The sequence below is a fragment of the Tenebrio molitor genome, chromosome 1 (genome assembly GCF_963966145.1).
Source record: "Tenebrio molitor chromosome 1, icTenMoli1.1, whole genome shotgun sequence".
NCBI classification, from domain to species: Eukaryota; Metazoa; Arthropoda; class Insecta; order Coleoptera; family Tenebrionidae; genus Tenebrio; species Tenebrio molitor.
Window position 1 is genome coordinate 41,436,221 of NC_091046.1, and position 20,473 is coordinate 41,456,693.

Consider the following 20,473-nt stretch of genomic DNA (forward strand, 5'->3'; position numbering starts at 1 on the left):
ATTATGTAATTTCATTTGTTTATTTAATTTTTTTGTCCATTCCAAAATCTGCTGTAGGTTTGGCAAAAACGACTTTCATCATTGCATTTGGCAAAAAACGAGTGGTTTTTCCAAAAAGTTTGCCTTTTGGCACTTGCAAATGTGATGAATTCAAGTTAATCAAAATCTTATCTGTGTTGTACCAAATGTTTTCCTCTTTCGTTCACTTCACTTTCGCTCACCTTATGAAAATAATGTTTTCGAAATATAACCGAAGACTAAAAGAAAAACTTTTCGGAAATGTTATAACCTCATCATTGGGGAATGCAGATTTGTCGCAGCGTAACAAGTTTGTTTAAACAAAACATGAACAATTTACAAACATTCTTGAATAGCAGTGCGTCTTCTGTCTCCGTTACCCGTTTTTTCCCTGTCAACTGTCAAACAAAACCGGCTACCTCTTCAGTGGCACCAAACAAGTACAAATGTATCACAAGAAGTAATTTCGTTTTCTAAACACGCATCTCATCAGCTGATTTTTTGTGATTTTTTTTTCTGAAGCCGTATACAAGATATGTATACAAAAATTGACTTCAGCTCGGGAAGTATAGTGAGGTAATCTTCCTTGTTAGTCAGACCTGGATACTTAGACTAACGAGCAAATTATCGAAGGTAACAAATGTAATCTCGTAACGGTACCCTAACTGCTGAAAATATAGTACAACAGCACATATCTAATTACTTTCTTCGAGTAACTTTACTGCTGGATCAGTAACTGGAGGAATATGAAATTGAAGCCACAATAGAACGTCTGAAATATCGACGTTTCAGTTGCAATGACTGTATTGTTCGTCCAATCTCGCAAGAATTTCGCAATGAATTTTTATCAAATCATTTTAAAACAACCCAAGGAGTCGATAAATATTTTTGTAAAATTTTGTGGGTATAATTATTAAGAAATTGTCTTAGCACTTTCTTAGTTATTACTTAGAAATATGAAACTTCCATGCTATAAATGCCAATGCTTCTAACAACACATTTTGATAATATCGAGTGTTCAATTGAAAAGTTTATCAAGTAGCCTTTGAATTTTTCACAACATTGTGAAGTATGTCTTAGAAGGTCAATGACAAAAGCTAGGTTAGGACCACGTTAAGAAGTGATATTTTTGACTAAATTTATTTTATATGTAATGTGACTACCAGGTTACCCAAAGGGTTTATAATTAGAGCAGAATGTGTCTCTGGCTTCATGTTTGGTCCAGCGAGAGATTGGTTGACATAAAAATCACTAAATTCTACGTAGAGAAAGTAGTACCTAGCGCAGGTAAAATTTGAAATATATCCTTCAAGCATTAACATTTTTACTGTAGGTCTACAAATTTGCGACAGATGTTTGAAAAACACAATTTTTTAGATAACGTCATACGAAAAAGTCATCAAAAAATTCATGAAAATCATCGTGAGATAGAAAAAGCGAATGTTGTTTACTTGTAAAAGCAATTGATTTATTATAATTCCACAGAAAACGAAACTCAACCCACAAAAAGACGTTACACTCGCAAAACACTGACATCTGTCAAAGAAGGTATCATCCCTTTTCGCTCGATCCTCTTTCATCAAAAAGTCATAGCCAACTTGATGAACGTTTCATTTGAACGCCCGTTATAATTGTTACCTAGTTCGATCGATGAGAAAATTAAGATAGATGAGGCTCTAATTTTTATGTTGTCAACACTAAAAATGGCTGTGTTCGTGTGAAATTAACAATCTTACTGATCTATTTAGTTTGTGTTCACTACGTTATATTTTCCCTTTGTCTAAATAAATTTGATGTTAAAGGATTACCTGGTAGCCAAACATTTTTGTAACATGAAAATTCTGTTCTCTTTTGATAAGAATCAATTTCTTCAATCTTTTTTATTTTGATTTAAATCTATCAAACGTCCGTTGTAAAACAGTTTTAATTTTATTTTCATTTCTAAACAGTAAATCAAGTTTGCTCCACCAATTGCAGAGTTTTCTCATTTTGTTAACTTGTCTGCAAAAATGGAAACGTTTGCAATATTTCATTTTTTTTTCTAATTTAGTGAAGATTACCAGATTATCCAACATCCTTTATTACTATGTATGCACATGATTTATTCCTTTTTAGCGATTGAGCTTGATTGAGCTTTTAGTCATGCAACGAGCTTTCTAAGTGTAAAACGCGATCACTCAGACTTTCGTATGGTGTCCTTGTAAATCACCGGACGCACGGGAACAAATGAGCACACTTTCCTTTTCCCTTATTTGAAAATATCTGGTCAGCTAGTCCCGAATCCGTAAACTAATCAAGAGCTTGCCGGGACTCACTTCTAAATTTGTCTTAGGCCGAGGCGATCGCGACCAAATCCCGACAACAGGAAATCCAAAAATCGACTTCCCATTTATTCCCCATAAAGCGAACCCTTCCGCCGGGTCTGTCCGGGAATTGCCAACGTCGAAAAAATGAAATAACACTTCCAACTGGGTGCACATGACAGGCTACAGGATACTATCAGATAAATTAAATTTGGGCAATATCCTCCATCCAGGATTTCGCTTGATATTCAGGACTGTTATAAATGCGGATTTTATTCAGGTTCCAAACGATGTATTGTTTTCGAACGATTTGAACATTATTGGTATGAAAGAGCGTCATTGGTGTGGGTGCAAGTACGAAATCCAGCGGAGCGGATAAATTTCGGACGTGACGTTCGTGTGACGTCAAAATTGATGGGCTCTGATTTGGTATGAAATGTCGCGGTCGACGTTTTAGGACGGCGAAAGTTATAATGCCGCATAAAATATTCACGTGCAATATCATAAGTGCCATGCTTTCATTGGATTATTATGGAGAGTGGGTTGGTAAAAAACTGTTTGGTTTTTCAAAAAACGCAAATCTAATCACGTCGGGCTCTGTTGCCGCACGCTAATTGGAAATTTGTCGTTTAAAACGTGGAATTAAAATTTGTTTTGTGAATACAGGATCAGGGTGGATAGAAAGCAACAAAAACTAAAAAACATGTACGAAGAAAAGCACGAACGAACATAAAATTAAAAGGATTAGAAGTGTTGGGTTCAAGTGAAATGATTTAAATGAATAATATGCAGGGTATTTCATGAGTGATAATGAGTTCGACGGAATTGATAATGCAACCCACAATACATTTCCAAAGTTAACGTGGGTATAGTATAATTCAGAATAAGTGGCATCGCGGTAGGCGTTGATTTTCTAAAGTGGGCTTTATGCTGTGTCAAAAAATTTAGTAAACATGTGAAACCGTCATTACTTTATTCTGAGGTTATGCGTTACATAATTTTGACATGGTTTTCACCCACAGCAGAGATAACCCCCAGACAAATAATACACTTTTCATAAATGAAACAAGGAAATTCCAAATACTTATAACAAGAAAATAAACACAAAACGATTCCAATGATAATATCAAGGCCAAATTAAAAACGAAGGTTACCAACAGCATCGAAACCGGGGTATTATTAGCAAGGGTCTTGCTGCCAACGTAAATTTGAATTTCCAACGCCTATCGCGATGCCACTTATTCTGAATATAATATATTTTAAATATCGCATTGTTTTAAAATGAAATTATGAATCCATGATGGCTTTGCTTCCAATGATTTTATTAGTCACAACTGACATTTACAAGAAAGTTAAAATAACGACGAATAAAATGTATTCCAACATTTCCAACGATGAGAAAACAGACATGATCCTAATTTATGGCGAATGTAATAAAAATATTTTTACCGTTGCAAGTTTACTCAGAGAATAGACATTTTCCCAAAAACTCTTCGTTTTTTCTCAATTTCATTTAACCAAGCGAATGACGTTTATGTCAAAATTTACGAAACTGCACAGCTAACTATGTTTTATGTTTGTTAAATCAAAAAACAAATATTCACGTTAACTGTGCAAATGTATTGTGGGTTGCATTTTCAATTCCGTCGGGCTCATTATGACTCGTGAAATACCCTGTATTACATTTTTTGTGACTACTAAAACGACAGCGAAAATATGAGAATTATATGATTGTCTTAAAGAACTTTCAAGCTTCCTATTGGTGTCAAGTTTTATATTCTTTATGTAAATATTTATATCTTATTATAAAATTGTTTGTTTCTTGGAAAAATAGGAGCTGTGCCAATTTTTTTCACTTGGACATACATAATTTTCATATTTTATTATTTATTTTAAAATTAATCAAGCTCAATTTGTATAATTATGTAATCCTGTCATGTGAAAGGGTCATTAATCACAATGCTCAAATCTCCAAGAGTCTTGACGTTAAACACTAAGGCACTACTGTTTATATTCTAATTAGGATAATTTTGACCTACATGCAAGACCACGCTTTACTTATGTTGACAGGAAGTTGTATTTATTAGTCGTATTGCAAATTTTATGAAGGACGTGTTTACGAGGGTGTTTCACCGTTTATTTTAGAGGAATCTAGCATTGAACGGTTATTTTCTAAATTTTGCTTCAGAAAGAATTAAACATTTCTTGTATGCTTCCCATACGAGTTTGCTTAGACATGGATGCACTTGGTGGAAAGATATTGAAGTGCTTTGGCGTTCTAATGAAACAGCACACTTTACATCCATATTCTCTTTTATTTTTTTTTTGCTTGGTAGCACCACTTCCTTTAGAAATTAATTCAGTTATAAATTAATATCATGACAATAAAATGACATACAGTCGTAATCAAAGACATTTTTGAAGATCAAAAATTGTGTAAATTAAAAATGTACTCTTACGATAATTTCAAATTTTTCTCTAAACTACTATAATCTGTTTCAAAATCAAAAATCCACTACCTGTTGTGTTGTTGGCAGAAAAAAAGAAATCCCCAGAAAAAGTTTAATTTTTTTGGGTTGCCTCAACCTCCCGCTAAAATTTGACATTGAACTGTTGAGTTTATTTACGAAACACAAAATAATTATTATGTACAAAAAGGTTTTAACTACCATATCATACTTTTTGAGTGAAATAATAAAATAAGAATAAAAAACACCATGAACTACAACCAAAACGACTGTCCAACAGTTTTCTTTCATAACCCCACTTTTTTCTGACACTTGCAGACACTAAAAACAAAAGTCGGCGACGTTGTCGGTTGTATTTTCGAGGTAGAATGCAGTGTTGGTGGATTTTTGATTTTGAAACAGATTATAGGTACCATAATTAAGAAATTATATATCTACTGTCATTATTACTCGCTCACGTTTTTAAATCAGAGCACAGCTTTTGATTGGGTTTCCCCTGCTTTCAAAAACCAGTCTCACTGGAGTAGCCTGTACATTTTTGAATTTGAGTTTCGTGTCAGTTTAAGACTCCAAACGTGTAAATTTTTGAACAGCCGTTACATACGCAAATTTTTCTCAGGTATATTTTGTTTTCAAGTTTATCCAAGGTTTCAACTTTATCAAGGTTTCGTTTTAGGACCAACCTTATTTTTATTTATGCGAATGATTTATTATTCTGCAATAATAGAGCACATGTCTAGTCAACTGGTCGAGACATTTATTACATAATAAAATTAACTTAGAAGTCAAAAAAGTTGATTTTTAGCCAATAACTACAATTTGTTTAAATAAAACAATTTTGAAAATTAAAAAAAAAATCCTGTGGTTATTTTAGGCACAAGATTATTGCGGGACAAGTTAATAAATGCTATTCTGAATAAAATTACCAAAAATATCATGCTTTTGTGTCGTACATAATGTGAAGTGATTAGGTATGGCTGGACACGTCACAAACTCTTTAGATATCAACTGAAAGCAAAACAAATTACTTCAATTACTGGATATTGCGATGAATCAATTTATTGCTGTCTTGAATATTTCCTTAATGAAATTAATTCTTATCCAAGACTAAATTTGTAATCACAGAAAAACCTACAATAATTGAGATTTTATTACAGAGTTGCTTTACTCTTCTCCCTTTTGCAGAAATACAAATAAGTAATATGTAGTAATTTAATCGATTTTAATCATTATCTATATGAAGTATCTGTCTGTTATTACAATATTTTTTTAATGAGACTTTTTGGTTTACTTAAACGATACAGAAGACATTTTAGCAGTTTTTATAATTTTTGTCCGTCTGGTTCCCTCTTTGAATCCACTTAATACAAAAACTAGTGAATCGATTTTCTTCAAACAAAGTTTGTTAGAAAGTTCTTGATTCTCTTCTGCACGTAGTTCCATCACAACATGTCATGAGGCCAGGTCAGATCAGCAACGCAGGATAAACCTGTACCGAGTATATTGCGGTGTAGTAAGCACGCCTTGACTCCGATTTTTAAGTGGCGCGGTCGCTCGGTTGTGGTTCCTCACATCTTGTTTCTTTAAAGATGCGGTCTTCAAATTTCCTAATTATTTTAAGTTTAAGCAAAAACAGCTGACCCGTGGTGCGTTCACAATCGACTCTTCAACCCGATAGTTTGTTAGCGTTAACAAACTTTATTCGACTCTAGAAGAAATTTGAAATCAAAAACTGTCACTTGTCAAAAGGCCACGTGCAACACTCTTCAGCACAGCTCGACATGCAACGTTTCCTATAAAGCGAAACAATTTTTAACACACCGTTGTAACCTAATGAATATCGGAAATGTGCCGCCCCCGGCACCCATTTGCTTTGCTGATATCCACCGTCTATTTCCTTTTGCTCGTCTAATTTTCCCGTAAACGCATTTCTGTTCGAGACTTGCAACTAATTGGATCCATTTGCCCTCCCCGTTAAGTCAAACAAGGATCACTCTTTCTTATCCGCGAAACTCGATTTTCGATTATTGGTAGAACCGCAGCCGTCGCCGCAATTAAGTGGCGTCTGTGCAAATTGCATTCCGCCCCAAACAAATCGTTTCGCTTTTCGAACCGAAACGATTCCGATTCGCGACTGCGATGAGTAATTGGCAAATCAACTCGTCTGCGATCGCGATCACTTTTTCCTGCACAGTGACGTTTGAATCCGTCACCGCGTTCGAGTGTCCTTTTGTGCGAGCGAGAGAATGTCGCAGGCCGCCGCCAAACACCTGGTTCCGCTGCTAAATCGCGTGCTCGTCAAGAAGGCGGACCAGGTCATGCAATCCAAGGGCGGCGTCGTGATCCCCGAGGGGCAGAAGAACCAGACCAACAAGGGGACCGTGGTCGCCGTCGGCCCCGGAACCACCACCACCCACGGCAAGAGCGTGCCCTGCTGCCTCAAGGTCGGCGATACGGTCCTGCTGCCGGACTACGGCGGCACCAAAGTCTCCTGCGAGGACAAGCAGGAGTACTTCCTCTACAGGGAGTACGACATTTTGGCCAAAATAAACGAGTAGCAACGAGTCGACGCCATAAATAACGCAATTTGACTCGTCGCCCACCCTATTTAACCTTTCCATTACGACCGAGTTAATAAAAATAATTAATCGAGCGGTGCACATCGCCGTAATTTATCGCGGTTTATTTTTTCGGAGTTCACTGATTGCCACATTAGTCATAGTGGGGTGCGTTAATGGCTTTTCAATATTTCACGTGTGACAATACCAAATATGTTATTAAAATCGATGAATAAACGTTCCAATCCAGCTTTCAGCGGTTTCATTAAACGTGCACCTTGTCCCACTAATGAAAAGACTGATGAAAGTGGTAATTAACTTTTATTACAAGAGACCTGCGCGCGGCCATTATTTTAATGTGCGCCCTTATCTTCATCGCCAGAATTAAATATAATTAATTTACAACACTTACGGGGCTGTTCCCGCCCTGGATGTAGTCGCACAAACAGTCGCTTATTACACAATGTCATGAGCCGGGATCAGGATATGGCGAGAGATGGATGGGCTGCCGGTGTTTGTTCTCGAGGAAAAGGTCCTGATGGAGACTGTCATTATGGTAAGCTGGTTCACGCGAAGGGCGACAGCTTCCCAGGAATGATCCGCATTAAGAGATCTGCTCTACACCTTCTATTTTCAATTTTCGACGACAAAGGATTGAAGGAAGCTAATACGTGGGGTCTTCTCCAGATCTATCACTTTTTCGTAGTTGGCTCGTTATAATCCTCGAAGTCTGGAGCGAACTTTCTCGAGTCTTTTTTGGTCTTCACTTTCATGTAAATTAGAGTCCTGAAGTGAAAGTTTAGTAAATAAATGTGAATTAATTTTTCAAAGGAAGAAGCAAACCTGCAACGCTTCAAATGAAAATTGAAATCATTAAAGTAAAAGGATTTCTAAAATTAAACCAAAAAAATGTTTGGGAAATATTTTTCATATTATCAAAGATGAAAGAGATGTAATAAGTATAAGCAGGTATACAGAGTGTCCCAAAATTAAGGGAAGAACTTGTCAGTACGTTGTTGAGGAAAAATGAAAGAGCATGAGCATGGAATGGAATTTTTATGTATTTTGGGACATCTGTATTAAACAAAAAATCTAGAGAAAATTATTTATGAAGCAATAATTATAAAAGGGAAGATGCAAGTGTTAAATGAGAATCAAAATAAGAAATTACGCAGAGAAAAGAATGATGAAATATGATAGGTAGTAGTAGAAGAGAAGTAAAAAAGATACTGTATTAATGAGACAAGAAATGAACGAGAAAAGGAGATCAAGAGCAAGAGAAAAATGTCTATGAAGAAGAGAAAGCAACTGAGTGAAGCTCAAGACGACGAGAATGATTTTTCAAAGAAGTATTTGTAGAGGTGTTGGATTTTCTCATGGGTTATGAGTCACATTTGCGCAAACGACGAATATCGGTCTCAACTAGGCCCTACAAACCGATCGGAAAACATCGTCATTCGTTACGTTCGTTTCGTCTTTCTCTCTTCTTTTTGCACGTAAAATAAGTAGTCAACGTTTTCAGTTTTCATTTACAGATTTTTCACTGGTTTATCGCTCCGCCTTCGCGCAGATATTTCCAAGGTCACAGTCCATGAGAGAAACCAATACCTCTAGAAATAAATAAATGTGTAACAGAGAAGATTCGTATTGTTTTGAAAAACTGCTACATCCTGCCATTTTGTAGAGATTCTGTTCGGATTTTGGAAAACTAATATTAATTTAGTTTCTTAGATTCCAGCATCAAACCGTCCTACGTTTTTTTCTATTTTCCAAGTCTTGAACGTACCGAATCCGTTGTATCTATACATTTGTTATAACACGTTCAAGACTTCATAAATCTTAATAACCAATTTTCGACAGCGTATTAAACCACGTCTACGTCAATTTAATAGTTATTGATGTTGAAATAAAGCCACGTTAGCGTCGTAATTGAATTCTTAAGTAAATCTAATGTAATAATGCGACGTTATTACCAGCCGACTCTGATTAATTATTAACACACTTTTCTTATTTGTTCAATTTAGTTAGTCGCAGCCTGTTTAAATTCGTTAGATTTTATCATTGTCTGGCCAAATTAATTTAAATTTGGTGGTGTTTAGCCGAAAACACAATCAACTTCCACGTTCAAAGCGAACACGCTATACAAATAAATTTTAACCGGCGCGAGATTGCGGGATAGTGTAAGACAGCCCGATTGAATCTAGGTAGCCGGATTAGTAAAGCTCGTACAATTAGATTTTCTAGTGGGGTTACCTTTAGGGCCAGTATTATTGTGAAACGCAAGTCAGGAAATCTCAGACAAAGGAGAGACAATGGATCGAGTTACCCTTAGAAATAAAAATCGTAATCCTGGGTGGAAACCGATGTGTGTACAAGCGTTCAAGTTTCAAGGAAAAACGAGAATCTGTTGGAATAGACAGTTGCTCCTTTTTTGTAGGTTCGGAACGTCCAGGGTTTGTTTTAAACTTCCTAATGCGATTAATTTAATATTCCATTAAATTAATATCTTGGTTTATCACAAGCTGAAGTCAACTTGAAGTCTCGAGGGGAATGAAAACATGATATCTACACTATTCTAATCTTACCCGCTGGCCAGGTAACATTACTCTACTTTAAACTGACACCGGTGGTTGCAGACTTGGATATAAATTACCACATCTGTGTAGAGTCGCTCGAGAAATCTGTCCATTTAACAATCTAGATTGACTGTTTTATCATTTGACACATCTGAGTCAGGTCAATATGTTCGAAAACATTTTCATTCAAGCTAAAATATTCACAACACGTAACAAATTACTCCCAATGGTGATTACCGATAACTTGATAAGTGCCAGTGACACTTTTGATGCAGATTAACCCCCCCAAATCGGCGTTTAGACTGTTTCAGACAATAAGACATTTTTCCGAATGGTTGTTGGGTAAACTGCAGGGGATGAAAGTTTCTACTGATAACAAGGAATCTCTTTTATAGCCTAAACGGCGAGTAAAACCCACTCGAATGAAAAAGAATTTTCAAAACTTAAGTGGGTCCAAAAACTGTCGTAGATTGTTATTGCTGTTTAGATAAGGGGGCCTTTATAGTATCACGTTGTATGGAAAGCTTTTATGATAAAGACGTTAACGTGGAGTGATAATGCTCTTGTGTGGGTTTCTCGTTTGCAACTACAATATCTCCTGATCTTCAACAACAAACTGAAAACTTCCATTCATTCATTAACTGCTTTTAGCTCGTTATTGCTTAAAATTGTGCTGTTTTGTTTCCAGTTGATTTGATGTGATTAACTGGTTGCATAAAACAAGGGACTTCTAGATTATGTCCTTTTAATTAAAAAAATCCTCACAAATAATAACTAACGTTTGAAAGAGATTCCTTTGTGCCCCTTAACTATCTCAGGAGGTCAGAATTTATCCTTTGAGAAAGGATAAACAATAAAAACTGCAAGTGACAAGTGCGAGCTGTCAAATGTCAAATCAAAACTACAAAAATGCAGAGATTTTGACAGAGCAAGAAGAATTGTAGAGTTCTTGAGTTAAATATGTAGTTTGATTGTTAGAAATGAAACTTGATTTATAGAGAATTAAACAATGCAAGAATAAATACGAGTATGTTGGTTTTGAAGGTGAGCCATTGGTTTCTAGCCTGGTGTCAACGGCGGAAGAGTTTAAAATGATTCAAGTATTTTAAAACGTAAACATAAATCTACAGAGAAGGTAAACGTCTAGCTAGATTAACGAACAGTGAATTATATAGAATAATCAGTTGAATATGGTGCAGTATTTCAACTAACTTACTACCAGCTTGGATTAATTCTGGTTGTAAGCACATTAAGAATCACTAAGTTTCTTTTGATGTTAGTCCTTCAGCATACGTAATTCCAGTTCTTGGGGATTAAATATAAATAAAGATATCTTAGTATCTCTCTCCCAAGTCGAAACTTTGCAAAGTCTGCATCCTGAAATCCAATTTGTGCGAATTCAAATTTAACGAGCTTGGTCTAGTTCCGGCATTTGAAAACTAAAATTCGAATTGCTCGGGTCCACCAGCGTGGAATGTTAACATCAAACGTTCCGTCGAGGATATTAAATTTCCCATCAGATTTTTCCAAACCGTAAATCACCACAAGCCGACATGTTTTTCGACTCAATTCGGCAAATGCGTCGAGGAACTTCTCAGCTTATAATCCGGGACTGGAAAGGAAGTGTCAGTAGGAAATTTGTCGATCCCGGTGATACCTTGACGCCGTTATCGACTCTCCACTTTCAATTAAATGCCTATCACTGCTGGGACGCTTCTCCGGCCGGTCAGTTTTCAATTTAAAAGTTTTCGGCATAATAGGTGTCGACGATGAACAAAACTTCCCTCGGAGATTCTTTTGTCGAGCCCGTCCGCCCTTTCGCTTCATTCGGCCGGAGATAAACCTACAAAAAGCCCCCAAAGCGTATTCACAAAAGGTGTCCGTTTCACTTACGCGATAAACTAAATTTTTTCGGGGCTAGTTTGGATTCTCTTTTATCGGATTTTGCGCCGTTAAAATGGGATTAGCTGCAAAAAATCAAATTGGCTCAGGTCGAACGTGACGTTCAAGTGTGCGAATATTGATTGGGAAAAGGTGCTCCATCAAACGATGCAATATTTCACATTCGGCGTTATCCTCCTCCTATTTGCTGATGGGTAAGAGATAATTGATCCGGCGATGCGGGCTCCCGCGAAAACGCTTTTCCAGGATTTATGCTAAAAGCTTTGGATGGGTGTTCAAGGGAAACGCGACGATTGCCACTCTGATTCGCAAAAACGCGACGCGGTTGGACCTTTCCAACGGCAACTTGTTGACAATAAACAGGCGAACTTTCGACGACTACCAGAAGCTCGAAGAGTTACACATAATCAACTCCGGAGTCAGATCGATCCAAGACGGAGCTTTCTCCGCTTTGCCGCAGCTGAGACAACTCGACTTGTCCAGAAATTTTATCACGAAGTTCACTTCGCAGATCTTCGCACCTCACAATAAATTACGGAAACTGCTGGTGGCTGATAACTTGCTGACTGCTCTCGACGGCTTCGACGTCGACCAGTTCCCCGAACTGGCACTTTTAGACATCTCGAACAACCAGATAACGCGTTTGCCCCCGAACCTGCTGGCCAAGTTGCAAAAGGGGGAAAACTTCACCCTCATATCCGAAAACAACCCCTTCGATTGCACAATCGAACGACTCTTGAACGACAACTTGTCTTCAAGGTTTTGCAACAACGAATTACAACATCTACCCCTATCGAGGAAACCCCCGGAGGCTAGTTTCGTGACTTGCATTTTTTGGATAAGTGGGAGTTTCTGGTGCGGGGTCATCGCCGGAAATGTCTGCATGATAAAGAAGTTGCTGTGGACCAACGTGGCAACGCTGAAGAAGGATCGAGGAACGCAATACGGTAACACGGTCAGAAGGGTTTGCCCCCGCTTAAATCAATTTTCAGAGTCGTTCTCGTTCCTAACTGTCAAAGAGTTTTTTGAAAATCCTCCGCGAGAAATATGCAAAACTCCCATCTCTTCTCCGCCGGAACTGAATAGGAGTCCCTTGTCTTCGGGGACCAACCAGATGTACGTTTAAGTGTTTTCAATAAATTGAGAAAATATCTTTGAATCAGTTCTGTGTGAACTTTGTTTCTCGTTTGAATTGTTAATGTGCTTGGTGAGCTTAACTGATCCAATAATTAAAATCTGACTGTTCCACAACCACAACACTGTTCTGAATTAGTTATCTTTGGATGTAGGGAGTCTTGTTTGCGGAGGTCGTGTTGGAGCTTCTGCCTGAAGTCACGACCAATCAGACCAGTTGCTTAATTACCGGATTCAAAGGAATCTAAATCTGGGGAAATAATTTTATTTCGAGTATCAAACTGGCTCTGATTGGTGACATTGTGTCAAAAATCAACCGAAGCAGATGCAATCTTTGAAAGGCGCAATTACCATAGTCTTTGTTGTGGGGTAAGCTGTGATTGATTTCCTTTCGGCATTTTCCGCTGGAAAATACTTTCGCAGGATTCGTGCTAAAAGCCCTGATTGCGTATCAGGCGACAATGGGTCTAGTCGGAAAATATTAACTCTAACTCGTGAAAATGCCACAAGAGGGAACTTATCCGGTGGCAACTTGTTGACAATAGGGAGAGAAACTTTCGGAAAGTACCAACAACTTGAAGAGTTAAATATGATAAACTCCGGAGTCGGTTCGATTCGAGATAAAGCTTTTTATGATTTGCCCCAGTTGAGACAAGTCAATGTGTCGAAGAATTCCATCAGTCGGCTGAGCTCGGAAATATTCAGGCCGCGCAGCAAATTATGGAAATTGGCGGTTGCTGATAACTTATTAAGTAGCGTTGATGATTTCGACGTCGGTTATTTTCCCGAATTGGCGCTCTTTGATATTTCAAACAATAAAATAAGATACTTACCGCAAAGTTTGTTGGTTAAGCTGCAAAGGGATGAGAATTTCACGCTGATAACCACAAACAATCCCTGGGATTGTGCAGATGGGAATTGGAGTCGCCTCCTAAATGAGCAATATTCAAAATTCTGTAGCACCAACACGACTGAAACGGAGGACGTGGCGTATTATCTGCCAGAAATGACAATTCCCAAACAAGCCACTTTTCCGGTTTGCGTTTTTTGGATGGGCGGCGCCTTCCTCTCCGGGATCCTTATCGGAAACCTGTGTTTCTTAAAGCGGATGATCTGCAGGAAGAAAGCGGTGTCGATGAGCGACGCCTCCACCCAATATGGTAAAATCCGCGAATGCACCGGCACGATCTGATCTTACTCCCCCCGGTTAGAGTACTTCTCGTTCACGACGAAGGAGGTGCACTGGAACCCCTCGCCGGAGCTGCGTAGAACCCCCACCGCCTCCGAGGCCGAGCACTACGCCAAGCTGATGCAGAAATAATGTAATATTTGCTTTTGAATAAAGAGTGCAGCACGTCCGAGTGCGAGTCCTGAAAGCTCGCGCTTTATCCGAGGCACGTAAAATTTTTGCAACGTCCCGATTTCCGTATTGCCGAGCTTTCAGCCGGCATTCTGTTTGATCGCAACATTAATTCAGAGCGAGTGCGTTTTAACTGGCTTTATTTAACAAATACGCCCAAATTTCACCAACATTTACTCGACCATTTACGCACTGTAAGCACTACGGATCGTTTGAAGCTTTTCCACTTGGTTTTTGTAGGAGAGGCGGCTGTTTGTGATCTCGCGCTCCAATACGAACTCGTTCGCCTCGGAGCTGTCCGTGTCGAGGAGATTCTGCAGTTGCCTCTTCTGCATCACCACCTCGCTCAGCTTCTTCTTCAGGGTCTCGCACTCCTGCGACTTCTGCTTCAGCTCGTCGGTCTTGGACTTCTCGAACTTGCGCGCCTCGCTGATGGTCTTCTTGATCACGTTGTGCAGCTTCTCGATGTCGTTGAAGTCGGCGGCCACGCACTTCCCGGTGGCGGTTCTGCTGTCGATGTGCTGGATTATCTCGCGCAGCTTCTCGTTCTCCTCCTTTAGCTGCTCCAGCTCCTTGCTGTACTTCTCGCGCTGCTCGCGGGACAGGGCCAGCAGCGACATGGCTTGCGCGTAAACTTTCTCCAACATTTTTGTCACACAGTAGTCTGGAATTTTTCGGTTTAATCTGGGAAACTGTCAAAGCGGACCGTACCGGTTTCGTCATCCTCTTGCAGACTGTCAAAGTTCTCGTGGAGGAGTTTCAGGTTGTTCTCGATTATGTCGATCTCGTCCACCACGGGCTCTATTCGTTTACGTTTCTTCGAAATCTGCTTCAGCATGTTTTCCAGCTCGAACTTCTCCATCTGGATGTTCACCAGGTAGTTGCAGATGGTCCGCTCCTCCTGCGGGAGGGAGTACACTTGCTCCACTGCAAATAATTACTTTCTCAATCAACCGCACATAATAAAAAAAATAATACAACTGTTTTACATTGCAGCTATCATTTTAAAACCCCTTGTTTTAGGCAACCAAGTAATCACATCAATTTACAATTATTCAAGTATAGTTACGCTATGTATTGTAGATGGCAAATTTCTACCATGCAAGAAACATCCCTAATCACCATGTAGATGAAGGATAAGAAATAAAAAAAATACCCTGGTCATGGATATTAAAAAATTAACCCTATATATTTTGTTTTTTGAGTGACGCCACTAGGTTGACAATGCTTACAAAGTGTTGATTTGAATAGATTTTAAACTCACCCGGTATAATTACCACAATTTCTTTTTGGAAGGTTCTGGGAACTCAAGGTTAGAACCAAAATCAACAAAGTAAAAGTATTATGATTTAGTAATGGTAGTTCACAATTAGGGGTGCCAGATAATTTTCCGAGTGGAGCAGTTAAAACACAAACACCCTGTAGACCAGTTGTCACTCTGTACGGTTATTTAATGAAACTTAACCTGTCTTGCTAAATGTAAATAAATTTGGTGCAAGTGTCAACGCTCGCAGGCATGCCAACGTCGAGAAAAATCCCTAGTCAGTTACCAACCGATTTCGTTCCTCTTCTCTTCGGTGTTGATGAGCCGGTCGCAGCAGTTGCGGAAGCTGTTCATGGATCGCTTCAGGCTCAAGGTCGTGTCGAGTAGACTGTTGAACACTTCGATGTAGTTGGTGTTGATGTCGAAGTTCCCCAGGAACTTTTTGATCTCGCTGGGATTCATGTACTGGCGCATGTTGCTGATGATTTCGTTGAGTATGACCTCCTGGGTCTGAATAATGCAGTTGGTGCGTCCCGCAATGTTGCAAACTCGGTCGTAAAGGTCCATAATCCGGCTTTTCATTCCCAGCTCCCTGTAAAATTTGTTCATGGCCAGAGCCACAGTCATGTTGTCGTCGGTGAGTTCAGGTAAACACTGAAAGGTGGGTGTAGAGGGTGTAGATTTCCGGGGTGTTTTGCTTACGGTTTTGGCGAACTCGACCATCAGGGGGCTGTTCATCTCCTTCTTGATGTAAAACTCCAGTTGGATCCTCTGGTTGTGGACTTGTTTCTTCAGCTTGTCGATCACTCGGTTCTTCTCCTCCAGGATGACTTGGAGGGTGGGAAAGGTCTGCTCGGGGCCATTGCTAATGTGGGACTGAGGGTCGGGGGTTAACACCGGATCTAACGTACTTTCCTCGCTCACCCTGGTGTTGGAGTAGTAAGTGTGGGTGCTGGAGCTTCTGAGGCTGCTCATTTTCGATATTTCCGCAAAAAGTGTACGCTTCTACTTGAATTTTAAAGATTGTGACATTTTTTTTATAGAATTACGTCAACGTCAAACTCACCCTAATTTATCGGTTCAATTATTTCGTCAGCATTTTGTTTTGGCGAGAGCAATTAACGATGAGCGCCAAGATCGCGACTCGCGGCTGGAGCTTCGTTAAGGGTTGCTAGTTTGGGGGTTATCGATTGCGCCCAAAATACGATCTCTAATGGTGGTTTTTAACTGTGGGAATGGTCACGGAATTGAAAATTCGCACCGCCGACGAGAGGGTCGCTTTCGGGGGTGATTAGGGGATCGATAGTCGAGTGGAGGAATTCGGGAGAACAGAAGTGTTCGCAACTAGGAGAAATAAATTACACGTTGAACCCAGAACTACCCTTCCTTGCACAATTAGGAAAAAGTAGCGGAACTTGAGGGCGGAAATTATCGGGGTAATTTCTATTTAAAGTGGAACTTTGGTGCATAATGGACGCGGAGTTTGCTCCAAACAATCTATTAAGGCGGCCTCTTTATAACTTGTACTTCATTAGGTCGAATTATTTGATTAAAATTTTCATAATTACGTTTGTGTTAGCTGCATGAAACGAGCTAAACATGAAACGCAAAGCTTTCCATATTTAACGGAGCTTATTCCCGCCTAATCTGGTGCAATTATGCATTCGTGGCTTCTTTGCGGATGAATAAAGCTCATAATCCAAGCTGTACAAATGCCAAGTAGTCCTATCGATCTATTCAAAACCCAAATCAGCTTTGCACGGAATCACTTCTTTTTAAAAAGCTTTTAGGTTATAGCTAAGGCGATTTATTGCCTTGGCCTATTCTGCCGTCGATGCTAATTTATCTAAGATGATGATTAATCATCGACAGTAGAGCGAGTTTGAAAAATATTGTTGTGTAACGAAATTGAAATTTAATACAAGTTGCGCCAGATTTATTGCTTCACATATTTTCCGAAATCAATTTTCCTCTAGCTTCTGGAGATTACTGTCGGGCTGAGGTGGTCGTTGGAAAACAGTAAAATGCAAACAAAACTTTTGGTTTTAGCTGGAAATCACGTCGCTGAGAGCGCTCCAGAGACGGGATCCCAATTAGAAATGTTAGACCTATTCCGAATTTTGCCACAATGTGTAAAGTTGCTTTATTAATCCGTTGGGCATCTTTCCAGATTTGCTGCTCGAAATTATTCGCGACGTGGCTCGGAACTCGGTCAAATGGATCGTGAAGTTAAATTTTTTCAAGTTATCCTTTATTGCGGAAAGATACAGTACCTAGCAAGAAATTCCCACCAAATGGAACAAATTTTATTATTTATTTCATCCAATATATTATATTTACTCCCTTGGAGCTTGCAGTCACATTCGCTCTTTCACTCCACTTCTCTGCTCTTCAAGATCCATCAAAATAGTTATTTGTGTAGCAAGGGCATTGTTCGAGTTCGAGTCTGAGTTTTCTGGCCGAGGCGCAGCCGAGGCTTGAAAACAGGCGAGGACAAGAGGCTCTTTTTGACAGAGGTGCATATTACATTTTTTAGTCGACCGCGCGAACTACAAAGCAAAAGATATCATTGGAAAAATTACAAATTTTTCTCTTTGTTATCAGCTTGCCAACGAAGATAGAAATGTATTATTTTTTGCAATACAGTTGCTTATTTAAATAATTTATGGTGACAGGACAATTATCGGTTTTATCGGTTTCGTTGCTAACTAATTAAACGGCGCCACGGTCAGAATCTGAAAAGTCCGTCCGAAAAAGAGTTACTTTTCGTCCTCTTGTGTTAACTGCATCGAAACGGGTTATAGCAAGCATTTGGTTCTAACTTGAGTTGTCCTGTCTGCTTCACAGAAACATGTTTTATTTCTATTTTCACTTTGATAACAGTAAACTTATTTCTTTGGGGACAGAACAACTCTTCAACTTAAATATGTAAACTCTTATTTAAATCCTTATTTCCAATTTATTTATTCCCTTGGAGCTTGCACATTCACTCTTTCACTCCACGTCTCTGCTCTTCAAGATCCATCAAAAATGTATTTTCTTTCCTGTTGTAATTAATTTTCAACGTTCAACAAAATTTTGCTCTTAAATTCAAATGTCCTCGTCGCAACTTCGATATTGGGACTGTGGGCGACAACTTTATTAAAGTTTGTATTTTCTAATTCTGTTTGGAGCTTCGATTCGACATTTAAACTTTTTCGAGCAAACTCCTGCCGTGGGGGCGGATGTTCTCTCGTTAAAATACTTGTTTCCAATTTAATTGTTTGCCAAATCACTCCACTGTAGCCACCGCCCCAGATCTCGCAAAAATCAAAATTTTATTGGCAAGATTTTAAGAGCCCTCCACTCCGAGTCGACTTCCCGGGTTTTTATTTTCGCGGTATAAATTAGGCAGAGGTTATTTCGTGATTCTTCTTCCTCCGGCGAGCACACCACCGATGTTTGAATTGCAGACGACACTCCGCATTGAAAACACTCATTTCGGAGCTTTTAAGGACTCGCCGAGATTCGCTTCATGAAGCAATTCCACCCGTTTTAATTAAACTTACAAAGCGGCTCGTAGTATTTTAATTCCATTTTGCAGTTTTCAATTTGGACGAACAGTTTTTAGTGTTTCGCAACCTGAAGCCGTCACATCACAAACGAAAGAAACGTCCCCGGGGCGAGTCGACGTGCTCCTTTTCCTAATTCTCCCTCTTTGTCCCGTTAGTGCCAACGACATTATCCCCAGCGATCCGGGGTGGCGGAAGGGACACTTCTTTCAAACTCCTAAACTGCCTTAACTGCCGTACAGCACCTGTACATGTATTATTTATGGTGGTGCGCGACTCTTCTTCTGTCAAAATTAGCCCAGAGCTGGGCTTCAACTTTTCTCCTTTTCCATCTGGTGGATTTTCATTCGGCCGCCGATTTCCATATTTGTCCGTTTGCGCTTTGTTTAGGGATCGTGAGAAGCGCCAGGATCATCACCTGCGATAACTTTCTATGGAAACGGTGAAGTGTTATCGACCATAGCTATGTGTGGTATCTTGTTGTTCAAATTTCGAGATCGTAAACTTCCAAACTCTACGAATACTAACAAGTTCTCTATCGCCCCCTTAATAGGAAAATCGATAGCGCGGGCATGTTCAGCCGCCGGTGCCGCTGCCGCCGCCGGTGGAACTTTTATTGACTTATTTTTTATACGTGCATTTGAATGTTAAATGTTTATAATTATTCCATTAATGTCTTTCCCCTCTTTAGCTGCAAAACGATTTACACTTTTTAAATTATCTTACAACAAGGAATATATCACCAGTTGACTGTCAAAGGTTGTCAAAAAAATATTGGTAATCTTGATCACAATTCCGCGTTTGATAATAGGCGTAGACACTTGGAAGGGGGACGCGAAAGGAAAAACCAAGCCTCATCACTAAAAAAGAATGTAACAGTAATCGTTGGCTTAATTATTTGTTGACCCATCGAAGATTCGTATCAGTCGGCCGTTTGTTGGAGTTAAATTCTGGAATAACAATTAATAACGGATTTGTATTAGCGGTTTAATTACCGTGAAGCAATTTTGTTTATTATTACCATGTAAATATGTACGCCTTATCTGGCAACTAATTAATGAATTCACGAGCACAGGTTTTGAAAATGGTGAAATGAAAATTGAGTCAAAGCAATTCCGAATGAAATTAAAATAATAGCATTAGTAATTTCGTGCGGAGATGGAGGAGTAAAGAAGATTTTAAGCTAAGTATGGCAGCGGGGCATACTTTAGCGTCCAATTCAGCCGCTTCGCCAGCAACATCAAAAAGAATATTCGCTTTCTGAATGGGAAAAAACGGATCTGGCAAGACGAGCAAACATTTCCATCTCATGAAAAATGTTATTTAGTAATTTTTGCAG

At 39.1% G+C, this 20,473-nt stretch overlaps 4 protein-coding genes across 12 annotated transcripts in view; 3 read left to right on the forward strand and 1 right to left on the reverse strand.

Annotated features, from left to right (window-relative positions):
- Liprin-gamma (liprin protein kazrin) overlaps positions 1-20,473 on the forward strand; it is an 80,893-nt gene that overhangs the window by 22,086 nt on the left and 38,334 nt on the right. The window lies entirely within an intron of this gene.
- On the forward strand, positions 6,950-7,598 carry LOC138141435 (10 kDa heat shock protein, mitochondrial-like). Its single transcript, XM_069062136.1, has one exon. It carries the CDS (start codon positions 7,036-7,038, stop codon positions 7,345-7,347), a length of 312 nt encoding a protein of 103 aa, XP_068918237.1. The 5' UTR covers positions 6,950-7,035; the 3' UTR covers positions 7,348-7,598.
- On the forward strand, positions 10,745-14,437 carry LOC138132941 (carboxypeptidase N subunit 2-like). The gene is made up of 5 exons (XM_069050682.1): positions 10,745-12,019; positions 12,072-12,772; positions 12,818-13,328; positions 13,383-14,119; positions 14,171-14,437. The coding sequence occupies exons 3-5, from the start codon at positions 13,285-13,287 to the stop codon at positions 14,278-14,280; spliced, it is 891 nt and encodes a 296-aa protein (XP_068906783.1). The 5' UTR covers positions 10,745-12,019; positions 12,072-12,772; positions 12,818-13,284; the 3' UTR covers positions 14,281-14,437.
- LOC138132925 (probable DNA double-strand break repair Rad50 ATPase) lies at positions 14,443-16,676 on the reverse strand. 2 transcript variants are annotated; one of them, XM_069050671.1, is made up of 5 exons: positions 16,508-16,675; positions 16,286-16,459; positions 15,874-16,237; positions 15,031-15,246; positions 14,443-14,983 (listed from the first exon to the last, which is right to left on the reverse strand). In XM_069050671.1, the coding sequence occupies exons 1-5, from the start codon at positions 16,556-16,558 to the stop codon at positions 14,505-14,507; spliced, it is 1,284 nt and encodes a 427-aa protein (XP_068906772.1). In that variant the 5' UTR covers positions 16,559-16,675; the 3' UTR covers positions 14,443-14,504. The 2 variants fall into 2 exon arrangements, with proteins under 2 accessions (XP_068906772.1, XP_068906764.1); XM_069050663.1 differs by having other exon boundaries at positions 16,286-16,676.

Excerpts from the sequence above, each read along its gene's own strand:
- LOC138141435 (XM_069062136.1), top strand. The coding sequence starts at position 7,036 with ATGTCGCAGGCCGCCGCCAAACACCTGGTTCCGCTGCTAAATCGCGTG.
- LOC138132941 (XM_069050682.1), top strand. The coding sequence starts at position 13,285 with ATGCAATCTTTGAAAGGCGCAATTACCATAGTCTTTGTTGTGGG. Across the intron at positions 13,329-13,382 it reads ACCATAGTCTTTGTTGTGGG|GATTCGTGCTAAAAGCCCTG; the intron begins GTAAGCTGTGAT and ends ATACTTTCGCAG. Across the intron at positions 14,120-14,170 it reads CGACGCCTCCACCCAATATG|AGTACTTCTCGTTCACGACG; the intron begins GTAAAATCCGCG and ends CCCCCCGGTTAG.
- LOC138132925 (XM_069050663.1), bottom strand. The coding sequence starts at position 16,558 with ATGAGCAGCCTCAGAAGCTCCAGCACCCACACTTACTACTCCAACACC. Across the intron at positions 16,238-16,285 it reads TGGTCGAGTTCGCCAAAACC|TGTTTACCTGAACTCACCGA; the intron begins GTAAGCAAAACA and ends CCCACCTTTCAG. Across the intron at positions 14,984-15,030 it reads GCAAGAGGATGACGAAACCG|ACTACTGTGTGACAAAAATG; the intron begins GTACGGTCCGCT and ends GAAAAATTCCAG.